This window comes from Syngnathus acus, chromosome 3 (assembly GCF_901709675.1).
Source record: "Syngnathus acus chromosome 3, fSynAcu1.2, whole genome shotgun sequence".
Lineage (NCBI taxonomy): Eukaryota > Metazoa > Chordata > Actinopteri > Syngnathiformes > Syngnathidae > Syngnathus > Syngnathus acus.
This window is the reverse complement of record NC_051089.1, coordinates 13342616-13355536: the sequence shown is the minus strand read 5'-3', so window position 1 is coordinate 13355536 and position 12921 is coordinate 13342616. Positions and strand designations below refer to the sequence as shown.

Here is a 12921-nt window from a genome sequence, read left to right as displayed (position 1 = left end):
TGGTGTTTTTTTACTCCCTTTGTATGTTAGTGTTAACGTCTTTGTACATAATGAGGTCATTGCTAATTGTAACTAGAAAGAGTTGAAAATAGGCCCAATGCTGCTGAGCATGAAAAATTGTTTATGGCATACAGTACAAATACATCTTTATTTATACAGCAACGCTGTCTTTTATATTGGTCAAGTCTGCACCTGAAAATTGTATTTACTGTGGACTGACAGTGACATGACTGTTGCTCTAGGCTCAGGTAACGACCTGGTTCGGATTGCAACCGTCGCATGACTAAACTCAGAAAACAGCTGAAACATGTTTGCCCTGAGCAAATCCAAGCCCCCCCTAAAAAAAGCCTATTGACGCCACTGCTCCGAGGTATATCAGTGTAAGATTGCATTGCACCATCCGTTTTTTCTTATATTTTTTTAGCCAACGTAAACTTTGTAGAGTGCCGTGCCCACCCCATGCATCTAAAAATAAAAAAAATATTTATTTCATCAAACTAGCTATCTCTGTTGGTTGAGTTGTTTTCGATTAAGTCTACGTATATACTGTATACGCCCCCCCCCCCCCCCACCAACACACACACAAATACGAACAGTTTAGTGTTTTTTCAACACTAAATGTCATTACAACGGTTTGAATGGGGGATGAGCACCTAGTTCCGCAAGGCTTGATGTAGTTTCCGTTCTAGAAGTCACCCTCGCAATATGCGGATTGCGGAACTCCTCAGATGAGGATGAAGAGGAGGATGTTGTGAAGGCAGGTTGAAGCTGAGCGAACTGGGAGGTGTAAACGCATACTTTGCATCCATTTAACTGTGCCGCCTACGTATCGCTCGACGAAGCCAAGCTCTGCAGACGACGCCTGTTCCTTGTGTCTTTAAATGACAAGCTGCATCGAGAGAGGCAGAGGACGAGTCAGGCAAACGACAGCTCCTCTGATCGACCGAGAAGGGCATCTACTAAGCAGGCCGTCTGTCACCAGCAGGGCAGCTGGTGTTGCAGCCGCTGTTAGCAGCTAGCTCGCTAACCAGGTAAGGATGCAGTTTGTCAACGATGCACTTCTGCTTTTCATGTCGTCAACGATCGCGACAGGGAAGTGTTTTCGCAAATTTGCTCTCGTTATAGGATTTGCACAAGTATTGCGGATACGAAACGATAACGCTACTAGGAGCAGCTAACTAGCTAATCCAATAGTGACGTACGAAATCACCAAGCTAGCAGTGGGGGCGAGAGAGGCATGCATAAGTCAAGACAAGGCCTGTCAGAGATATTATTGCTGTTTTAATATTATTACTGATAACACCCGTAACAGCTACACTAATCAGTACAGCTTATTAGAATTGTCACCATGCCATCTACCTTTATTCAACCGTACTCTCCATTGCTGGTTTATTTCATTTGACATTATACTTTTACACGTACACTTAGTCTTGCGTTCAGATACCATAAGTGGCATTTGATCGATTTTATTTGCATGATCAATTTCATGAGGTCTCTTTCTCTCACCCACCCGTCCGTCATACATTTACTGTTTTTTTTTTCGTGACATGACTAATTTTAAAGGGGAGGTCAAGCCCACAAAAATCTTTACAGTAAAATATTGTATGTGCCCCCACGAGTGTTAAGAGGGCATTTTAATTAATATTGAGTTAGTGGTATTATTTTCGACTCATCTTTTTGAGGAAATAATTGAAATAGACAGCCCCTGTATTGCCTTTGTAAAAGACCTTTAAGAAAAATGACGGCTGAATTGTGTATTTGAGTGTGAAAATTATATTATACGAAAGGGAAATTCATCACACACTACATGTATACTTTTGTGTTGCACACCACATACACTCGTGCAATCATGCAGCATTGAGTTGATCATGTGAAAGGTGTGCAGAGTGTTGTATTGCTTGAGCTGGGGAGCTGGGTGACGATGCTTTGCTGAAGGGCACCTCGACAGTAGCAAGCAAGGAGACTAGTGTCTCTCCAACATTTATTTGCTATTTTTACATATTTGTTCAGTGACAGGTATCAAACCCTTGTCCTCCATCTGATAAGATTAGTTGACAGGTCCTGCTGTTTATCTGCACCAGCACCCCTAAATCAGAGACTGCCACACCCACTGTGTCAGATAATTCACTGGGATGGGTGAGCGAGCCATCGTGTTCTCTGTGCCTTGCATTGCGTGACGTGGCTGATCATTGTGCAGAGTTATTTTTAAAATCTGTATTCATTCTAATTGATCCACTGGTGGAAGCTGCAAGTGGGGCTTGCTACATATAGTTATTCCTGCTTGTTGCTTTCCAATATATAGGACAGCTAATCCTGTTGGGTGTCTTTTTGAAAATCGAAATAGATTTTGGTGCGTGCCTTTTGCAGTTTGACTTGTTGCGTGGACATGACAAAACCTTAACGAAAAGTTTGTCAGGGATAAATACGTATAATTTAAACATTTATGTAATGGAAAAATCTCCATGTGTACTTGATCTCAGTTGTCCAAATTTATTTGCTGTTCGCTGTAATGGAGATGAGTTTTGTTTGCACAGCTGCTCAATTGTAACTGTTTAACAACCATAATGTCCGTTGTTGTAGAAACACAAAGGTTCCTTTGTGTACAACGCAATACAAATAATTAAAATACATTTCTAATTTAGATTCTAATGTGTCTCTGACTTATGATTGTCTTCAGTGTATAGAAAACCATACGTAATAAAAAATGGTGTTATATTTTGTATTACCGTAATTTCTGGACTATAAGATGCACCTGATTATAAGCCGCACCAGCAGAAAATTGAGGAAAATTTAGTTTTTTTTCATAAATAAGCCGCACAGTACTAAAAGCCGCATGTGCATGCGAGTTATTTAAACATGGACTGATTTAAACAGAACTCTCGGTTCTGTTGGAAAAGCTCCGAGTGTGCTGTTTCACTCAGACTGTTTGGAATGTTGTTCAAATGTGCAGTTCAGTTATTCACAATGTGTTTCTATGTATGATGTGACCTGTTGTTAATTTGAGAGTAAGTACTGTTAACAGAATTTTTTATTGAGTTATGCCCAAAGAAAGCAAAAAATAGCCACTGTAACTTTACCCCTTTATGTTACAGGTTCAATCGACAAAATTCCAGAACCTTCAAAATGATTATGCCAATGTATAATCTCATAATACAATGGACATTTCCCATCTTGGAATGAAATCATCTACTAACTAACAAGTCACCATTCATCACGGATGACGTGAAATACAAGACGTGGTCGATCCAAGATGGAGAAAAAGAAACCGTGCCCACGACTCCTCGACTACTTGGTGGTGGTTGGTGCAAGGTAAGGATTTTCTTTGCCTGTTGCTGGTGATGTGGTTGAAAGAACACGTATGGACTACAATTAAAAAAAAAAGTTGCACTAGTAAAATAAAAATACAATAATTCTCTGGACATGCTCAAATTTGTTTATAGGAAGGATTTATTATACAGCATTAACTTTTTTGTTAAAAAATATTCTCATTCTATTTTTGCTAGTTTTTCCAGCGGTTTACTCATATGAGCAAGCATGCAAAACAGAGTACAGTAGTTCTTTGTATGAATTTGCACTGGAGGACCTTCTGATTGTTCAGCAAAGAGGTGTTCATAGTGCAACTGTCAAGAGTATTTCTAGTGTTGTGCTTCATGGAAATGGTGACGAAGTTTCCGTGTTCAAATCTGTGTTATTTCTTTACTTCTACGAAACCATAACCTTACCCAAGTATTAATTCTAACAATGTTGAAGTGCTGTTCTCAGAATTCCTTCTCGGATGAAGAATTGAAGCAAGCACAATGAAACTTTTTTTTGAGGCGAATGAGTCGCTGCTCTCTACCCGCCCCACTGTATATTGCACCAATGCATTTGTTACCATGACAACTATGAACACAGCTCGAGTGCAATTGTACTGTTTTGTCGAGTCTAAATCAAAGTGTGAACTGCGAAGCCCATGCATGTTCCCACAAAGACAGTTAAAGTATTGATTGTACATATCTTCCCCTAGGGAAGCAGCACTTTACCACCAAGCCGCCAATTTACTTTTGTCAATTAGTTTAGCAGATCTCTGCATGCAGTGGACACATTACCAACCGTTGGTCCTTTCTCCCTCGCTCTCTTTTAATGTATTTATTTGTGTTTATTGCGCGGATGCGACTTTAGCCACCAACGTGTGTATTTTGATGAACTTGGCCATTTTTACACGCTTTTCAAAAACCGCCGGTACAATTTGTCACAGCCCTAGCCAGTTTCTTTTCTTATTAGCACTAAGACTGTTGTAAATTTATTTTACACATTGCATACATTTACTTTTGAAAATTCATTCAAATCACTGTTGATTCCTGTATTAGATATGCAGATAGATTAACTAAGCATAAAAAAGGTGGAGTCCACCAATCATGTTACACAAATGTTATGATTCATTACAAATCTTGTGTTTATCTATTTCCCATTTAGGCAACCAAGTAGCGATAGTGTGGCACAGACCCCTCAGCTTCTCCGCCGATATCCACTGGAGGACCACCACGACTTTCCACTCCCACCAGATGTGGTCTTCTTTTGCCAACCAGAAGGCTGCCTTAGTATACGTCAGCGTAGGGTTAGCCTTCGTGACGACTCGTCCTTTGTTTTTACACTGACTGACAAGGACTCAGGAATCACTCGCTACGGAATCTGTGTCAACTTCTACCGATCTTTTCAACGCGGGCATCACCGTACCCGTACGGACAAGGGTGGTCATGCAGACAGCGCAGCGCAAGGAGGGGACACCACAAGTGAGGGGTCTGATGGAAGCACTGGAGGAGGCCAGTCTTCTGGGTTGTCACCATCCACTAAAGCTGAGTCAGCTCCTCTTTCTGCTTCTGGAGAGGAGGTTGAACCAGCAGTTCCTGAGCTCAATACCGGAAAGGCTGCAGAGCTCAGGCGCAATGCTGCAAAGATAGCTGCCAGAAATCGCAACAGTACACTGACCTCGTTGTGTTTACTCAGCCACTACCCCTTCTTCTCCACCTTCAGGGAATGCTTATATATTCTTAAGAGGATGGTAGACTGCTGCAGTCAGAGGCTCACGCAGCGTGCTGGAATGCCCCGTACATTCCAAAGGTGAGGCATGTTTGATTCCCGTGTGCTTCTGCTTTCGAAGCTTCCGGAGTTTCAAGTTGAGCAATGTGTTTTGCCTAAAATGTTTTCCAATCATTGTTACAAGAATAACTTGTATGTCTTGTGTTCTCATAGTGTTGCTTTCACTTTATATTCGAATTACTTAATTACGCCCTGATTTACACACACATCCGCGTGCAGATAAAAAAACACGCACGCACACCATGCAAATTTAAGAAAGCGTTAAAATTGATTTTGTAAGGACATACAGTATCTTACTTGCATGGAAAGTTGTGTCTTTAGGTAATTGTTTTTTGGACAGACTTATGACTAATGACGTGATTAGTTTCTCTCTGCGTTTTGATGACTTAATATCAACTAAATACGGATTTTCCACAAATTAAGTGAATGTAATCATTTGACTTGAAAACAGCACAAAGGATAGTAGCTGAAACTAAATAATTTACTCCTCACTTGAAAGAGTCTATTTCTAGAGCCATCAAGCAGCACAGACGAAGTCATTGTGGTTCTCCTGTTTGGCTTACCCGTGATAGCAATTTAAGAGTGTTTCTTATCATGTGTGTGTGTTTTTTGCCAATACATTTAGATTCACATTCATCATAGTAAAACCACTAAGTCTTTGCTTGAAGATTGTAAATGTGATGTAACGGCGCTACACACTGAGCCTTGTCTGGCTTGCCAGGCTACAACATACCTAACGCTTTGGTGTTACACCAATATATAATCTTTGCTTGTGTAAAAACTTCAGAAAGCAACACAACACGGGATAGCTGATCATTTTTCTGTCTGACACGGCTGAATGAAATGTCAGCCAATGACAGAGAAGAAGAGCCATCATATTATGGCTGAAAGCATTTAGCTTTTTTCTTTTTTTTTGTCGCCTTGCAGCGATGCCATTAACAGATTGAGGTCTCCAGTTGCCTTTGGTGAAGCTAATGGGTTTTTTCGCTCTGCCACAGACACAGACAACACAGAAATATTTGACACATTTATTTTTAAATGCTTAGTATCTGCTGTACTCGCATGCGCGCCGACACACACGTGACTACACAAAATGAAGACGAAGACTCTATAGTAAAATCCTGTGCATCTTTCGTTTTTCTTGAACAACAGTTGCAGTATACTCCTGACGTGTTCATCAAAAATAATATTCTGTCCTCCACAGAGATACAATGTGGCGGGTTTTCGCCGGCGCGCTCTCAGTGGAAGAGAAGGGAAGCCATCTATTGGCTGACCTTCGGGACATTGAATCCTGGATTTACCGTTTGCAACGTTCGCCCGTACCAGTGGCAAGCCAGAGACGTGTGGATGTGGAAGTTCTGCCCCATGAAATGAAACGATCCCTCACCTTTGCACTGCCTGACAACTCCCGCTTCTCCATGGTGGATTTCCCATTGCACTTGCCTTTAGAGTTGCTGGGTGTGGATGCCTGTCTTCAGGTTCTCTCGTGCGTCTTGCTGGAGCACAAGGTAAAAGTAGATCAATGAATTAGTCCAGGATCTTAAATATGTCAGACTTGTATGTTGTAATACTCCCATCATTGTATTAGACATTGTAGTTAAAAGTCACCCCCTTTATCAGTCTTCTGCAATTTCCACATGGTGCTTAACCTGATCGCTTGTTTTAGTGCAAGATAAACTTAAAATGGTCCATTAATGTGCATTACATACATTAGTTGAGGTCTGTGAACTGAACGTTTGTCGTGTGTTTTCATGAAATATGTGGCTGCAGATCTTTTCTCATTTTTTTTTATAAAATTGTTCCCTGAAATAAAATTGAAACCGTCTGCAACTTTGTATCCAGCAACTTCTACATTTGGGATTTTCTTAGCGGAGGCTCCAGTTTAATTTTGGGCTATTGAGCAGTGTATTGCGATTTTATTTTTTCGTTTTTGTTTTCCCTTCAGGTTATTCTCCAGTCAAGAGATTACAATGCTTTATCCATGAGTGTAATGGCGTTTGTGGCCATGATCTATCCTCTGGAGTACATGTTCCCGGTCATTCCCTTACTGCCAACCTGCATGGCCTCAGCTGAACAGGTAGAACATATCGTCGTGCCATTGGTGTGTGATATTATTTGAAAAAGGAAGGAGAGCGTTGTGTAATATGATTCAGATTGTATCATCAAACATGCTATTCCATTCCAACGACAAGTTTCTGCTTATGTGCATACAAATGTTGAAGGACAGTAAATAAAACAAAAGAGCTACGTCTTGCTGCAAAGCATTCTCTCTCAACATGTTTTCTTTTATCCTTCCCAGCTTCTTCTTGCTCCGACTCCCTACATCATCGGTGTGCCAGCTAGCTTTTTTCTGTACAAATCTGACTTCAGAATTCCAGATGATGTGTGGCTTGTGGATCTGGACAGCAGTAAGGTAACTACAATCACATTATTAAGACTTTCCTTGTGTTACTTTTTTGGCATTTGTATTTTTGAAACAATCAAAATAAATGGTGTTACTGCAATTGTAAATGTGTTTCAGGTTAAAGCACCTACAAATGCAGAGATTCTACCACCTCTTCCAGAGCCTGAAGCTGGTGAGCTCAAGAAACATCTGAAGCAGGTACTTGTACTGTGTGACTTTTTTAATTCGTACTTTTTTTGCCCTAAATCTACCTGTGCCACACGGCACAACTTTCTGGAGGCCAAGCATTTCTTATCGGCCAAACATTGTCGTTTTTCATCATACTTAAATCGTTTTGTTGCTCTGTAAGTCAATATCGAAACGTTTCTTCCAGCCGTGTGAAGAGCAGGGGCCTCCTACCCCAAAAGACTTGTATGTATTTTGTCTAGCTTGTGCAAGCAGTGGAAATGGATTTTGTTGTGCACTAACAAAAACAAATTGAATGTTTTCTGCTCTTTTCTGTTTTCTTTGCATGCTGTAGCTCTTGAAGGTAAAATCAGTTCTTAGAACCTTGTTATCTAGGAAAAAAATAGTATTGCTGTTAAGACTGGTTGTGACATATAATCCCTCTAAACCCTATAACTAAAGACATCATCAGAATTTGGTTCTGATTCATGGAGACAGACACTTTGTATTTCTACTTCTACAATATGAGCACATAATTAACTTTCCAAAGTGTTCATTCGTTTTTATTTGAACAAATCATGCTAAAGGAAGACGTCTTAACTTTGATCCGAACATTTGCGTATACGAACCACAAATTAAATGATGTGGAATTATTAGTTCAGATTTGAATTGAAACCCATCAGGAGAATGTTTACAATGGTCTGGCTATAAGGTTTTGCCCTCTTCGATTCAAAGAAGGCAGGTTCAGTTTCTATTCAAGCTGTGTTTTTTTAATTTATTTTTTTAAAAACCATTTCAGTGAAACTTTCTTCAAGACTGATATTGTCACATACACTCTTGCGTATATCGACATGAATATATTATACTGTATGGCACTGGGTGGAATGCTTGTACCACCAAAATCATTACTTTTTAGAGAAAAATTAAATTAACATTACATAATCAAGTACGAGACATCAAGATTTAAGATTGGCCAGTAAACTAAAAATAACACACACGCAGGCACACACGCACACACGTACATACGTGTGGACGGAACAATTCTAAATATTTGTGAGACAAAAAAACTGAAATTTGCCAAATTGTGACACAGAGGGTTTCGGCCAGACGCTGTCACTGTGCAATACATATCTACCTTGAATCAGAGCTAGTTTGATGGCTTTGTGTGTTTAAAATAAGATAAGATAAGATAATCCTTTATTATTCCCTCAATGGGGAAACTCCTTTGTTTCCTTGGTCTTTCCTTGTGTACTCCTTGGTCATTCCTTGGCGACTGGTGTTCGGAAGTGTGTGTGAAGCCTCTCCCTTTAGCAGTTTAAGGGATGTGAATGGAGGAACTAACAGATTTTGAAACTTGCCACATTAAAACTGAAGTAGCCTTTGATGTGAAAGACTCTTGAAAACTTGTAGACTTCTATGTTTTTTTTAATCTTTTTGTGTTTCAACTTTCTTATATAATAAGCATGCTAAGAGGTAACCTTTGTAGAAGTTCGCTTATGCAAGTATTACATAGGTTTCTGAAAAGATCCGGTGGTGAGTCATCATTATCATCATCCCGTCATAACCACTGGGGCATTCCACATACACCTGAACCTCATTTTGACACGCTTCGATTCCACAGGACTTTCTAACGCGGTTTCGTCGTAAATACATTTTCAAGTAATATTTCAAATGGACGGTAGAAGGACCGTATGAAGCTAAATGACTAGGACGTAGACCTTAGCGCTAGTGATTTGATGAATTTCCGTGACCAATTCAAACGCGTTAGATAATAAGAAGTCAGGCTGTTTGTTACGGATAGCTAGGATCCTTTTTGATTGGGAAAGGGGGAATTTCGTGGAAGCACCTCATCCACACAGTCACAAGTCAAAGAGCGTGGCCGGACACAGTAGTAGAATAAGTGGCTGCTTTATTCTCTCTTCCATCCAATTCACATAGCATCAAAATTACTTACTCAATCCGCCTGATATTGTCATCTACATATTGCTTCTCTTTTAATAAAATGTCAACAGACGTCAATGTGTGTGGAGCAAACCGACTCCTTCGGCTGTCTAAACACATGCTTTTAAAAAAAATACTTTTTATTACTTTCTGTATTTTTGGGTTAACAAATTCTGGCCCCCGAAGTCAAGGTTTAGGGGTAGTCACTAGTACTATACGTCCTTTCACACGGCCCAAATGTTTGCGTCGGAACCGTAACAAAAAGTTATTTGTTTGTCTGTGCACATTCACACTCCTTTGTGCATTCAGATACGTGTCCAGCCAATGGCTTTCAACATGCCTTGGGCAATGACTGTCCGGTGTTTATAAAAAAAAATAAAGAAATAAAAAGTAGTATACCGTTACACCCATATTTATGTCCAACACTAGCGGTCTGTGTATCAGAACAGACAGCAGAACCACCATAATTCTTCAGTAACACAGTGACTTTAAATATATTTGTCACAGAAAAAAAAAATCATAAAGCATATTGTTTTCCTGTTAAATGTTGCCATTGAAAAGAAATTGAAAGGGCCATGATTTTGTCATGTGCTGCTCCAATGACACTTATCACCTCGGGCCTTCTTGTGATTCTGCCAACATCTTTCTCCTAGTGTCTGGTTAGGTTGACCGTGATCACCCAAAAGCAGATCTTCTCTGGTGAAAATAAGGTTACTCATTTATTCTGCTGTGGAATGCTCCCGCATCCTCTGTCCCAATGCTTTACTTTGCTCATAACAATTACTAAATTTTCTTTTCTCAAGAATTGAGTTACATGCATAACAGCAGCGTGTCTCCGAATGTTTTATGGATCCCTTAACGTGCTGCTTAGCTCTGGCTTGAGCATGACTGAATATGCGTGCCTTGATTCTTGCATCAGTGAGTGTCGTGGTAATCAAAAGGAGAAAAAAGTGGAGTCGATACATTTTAACAGACATTTCACCAGATCCAACAACTCAATATTCCATTATGCTTACTTTAACACTGATAACTCTGCAGCAGAACATTCAGTACATTCTGTCCTCTTCCTGATAATGACGCCCACTACAGGCATCAACATGCACAGATTCCAACTACCAACATGTGTATCATAAGATTACAAACGTGCAAAAACGTAATTCTTAAATCAAGGCGATGCGATTGTTTCTGTATTAATTGGGTTCAAAAACAATGTTGTGTGTATATACGCTCGTAATAGCATTTGTACAATTTCCATCAATGCTTTGTTGGAAGAAGTTACTTTTTCAAATTAATAGATCTTTTTAGTGGGTAGAGAAACTATTGTAATGTTGGTGCCTCATGTGGGAGTGGCTCATCAAACGTTTTTTTTAAACTCTTGCTCTCTCACTAATTATCACTCTATCACTTGTTCTAGGCCTTGGCGAGTATGAGTCTGAATACCCAGCCCATTTTAAATCTGGAGAAGTTCCAGGAAGGTCAGGAAATGCCCCTGCTTCCCCCTGGACGTGATAAAGCTTCACCATCATCCACTGAGTTCAACCCCCTCATTTATGGCAATGATGTCGATTCTGTGGACGTCGCCACCAGGCAAGCCTTTTGTCTAGTTATTATTGGTGTTTAATATTTGTTCATTTTCTACTGCATGTGTTTCGTTTTTGAAAGAAAGCTGTAGTGTAATCCAGATATTTTATTTTACTGAACAGGGTGGCCATGGTACGGTTCTTCAACTCTCCAAATGTTCTCCGTGGTTTTCAAATGCACACACGGACCCTGCGCCTCTTCCCTCGTCCTGTGGTGGCTTTTCAGTCGTCACCTTTCCTCGCATCTCGACCGAGGCGATCTAATTTTGCTGATAAGCTTTCCCACACCCAGGCTGTGGAGTTCTATGGCGAATGGGCTCTCAATCCCACTAATCTAGCATTTCAGAGAATACATAATAGTAAGATCTTTTCTGTTTGATAGCTTCTTTCTAATTGTAACTTTTCATTACGTTAAACAAGACAGTTAAGTGTACCCCCCCTGCACAATTTTATTTCAGATGTTTTCGACCCGTCCTTAATTGGTGATAAACCCAAGTGGTATGCTCACCAGCTTCAGCCAGTCGTCTACAGAGTTTATGATGGGGGGTCCCATCTGATTGAGGCTATGGCAAGTCCATTTGAGGATGAGAGCAATGACTCTGACCCCACCGACAGGTAAAGATTTTTGGTTCTTCATCATTGATAACAATGCATACAGCTTGATTGGTAGTAATCTGGTTTTAAAAGATAATGCATGTTTGTTTGTTTTCCTTCTTCTTTAGTGGTAGTGACAGTGAGGCATATGATGATTCCAGCTCATCCTATTCCTCACTTGGAGACCTTGTGAGTGAGATGATTCAAGGAGACATTCAGGGAGACACGCCAAGTATGTTTTTAAGTGTTGTTTTTCCTAAAGTTTTCTCCATTTTGCATTTGAGATTCTTATAGCAAAGCCTCTATCAATTAGCTTGTATATAACATTTTTTATTGCCCAATTAGTTTTATATTAATTATCACATTCCTCTTTTTTTTTTTTCTTTTTCTTAGGCCTACAACCACATACGCATGCTGCTCTGGGAGATGCAAGCGAGGTGGACTTCCAGGACTTAAGAGAAGGCTCAGAGGGTCCATCCAGCGGGGATGCTTCTGGCGAAACATCTGACGGACAGCCCCTTCGCTCAAGCTCCAGCACAACTGCAAGCTCCAGTCCCAGCACAGTCATTCAGGGAGTCAACCATGTACGTATGCCATCACCACCAACGATAATTTGCTACCCACCTCCTACTTATTCAGTAATCACCTTTGTTAAAAGGTCTATCCATATTTTACATCTATATTTCTTTTTTTACTTTGTCATTAAATATAGCTTTGCAATCATATATATATTTTTAAACAGGAACAAGGGGAAGCACCAGATGGCGAGGCACTAGCCGGTGCTGGCCCACAGAACCCAGTCATTGGAGTTAGCAGCCAACCGTCTCTCAGATCAACCATTGAAGCTGGCCCGGTGGACCCAGCTATCAAAAAACGAGAGTATGACAACCCCTATTTTGAGCCTCAATATGGCTTCCCCTCTGAAGATGATCCTGATGCAGAAGAACAAGTGGAGTCATACACCCCTCGATTCAACCAGAACCTCAATGGCAACAAGTGTGTTCAACTTGTTCATCACTTGAATGAACTAACTCTTCATTCAAAGGGGGGGCTCTCTGACCAACCATGTAATGTCAAAACCCAGTATGTACAAGTAGTTCTCCATTCATGGTGGTCTTGAATCTTTGGCAATGTAATATTGTCATTTGTATTGTATAC

General features: G+C 40.3%; 1 protein-coding gene across 34 annotated transcripts in view; it reads left to right on the top strand.

Moving 5' to 3' along the window:
- The first annotated feature begins 630 nt into the window (after positions 1–630).
- madd (MAP-kinase activating death domain) overlaps positions 631–12921 on the top strand; it is a 32482-nt gene continuing 20191 nt past the window's right edge. For 7 of the 34 annotated variants that reach the window (XM_037247802.1, XM_037247795.1, XM_037247794.1 and 4 more), the window contains exons 1-14: positions 633–1031; positions 3093–3309; positions 4456–5100; positions 6284–6587; positions 7025–7156; positions 7379–7492; positions 7601–7681; positions 10243–10299; positions 11004–11176; positions 11293–11528; positions 11628–11784; positions 11892–11995; positions 12157–12347; positions 12506–12846. In XM_037247802.1, coding sequence (XP_037103697.1) covers positions 3251–3309; positions 4456–5100; positions 6284–6587; positions 7025–7156; positions 7379–7492; positions 7601–7681; positions 10243–10299; positions 11004–11176; positions 11293–11528; positions 11628–11784; positions 11892–11995; positions 12157–12347; positions 12506–12846 — 2594 coding nt within the window. In that variant the 5' untranslated portion in view covers positions 633–1031; positions 3093–3250. Of the gene's footprint in view, positions 1032–3092; positions 3310–4455; positions 5101–6283; positions 6588–7024; positions 7157–7378; positions 7493–7600; positions 7682–10242; positions 10300–11003; positions 11177–11292; positions 11529–11627; positions 11785–11891; positions 11996–12156; positions 12348–12505; positions 12847–12921 lie in introns of all 34 variants that reach the window. The other 27 variants (XM_037247789.1, XM_037247788.1, XM_037247786.1 and 24 more) reach the window with 10 other exon arrangements.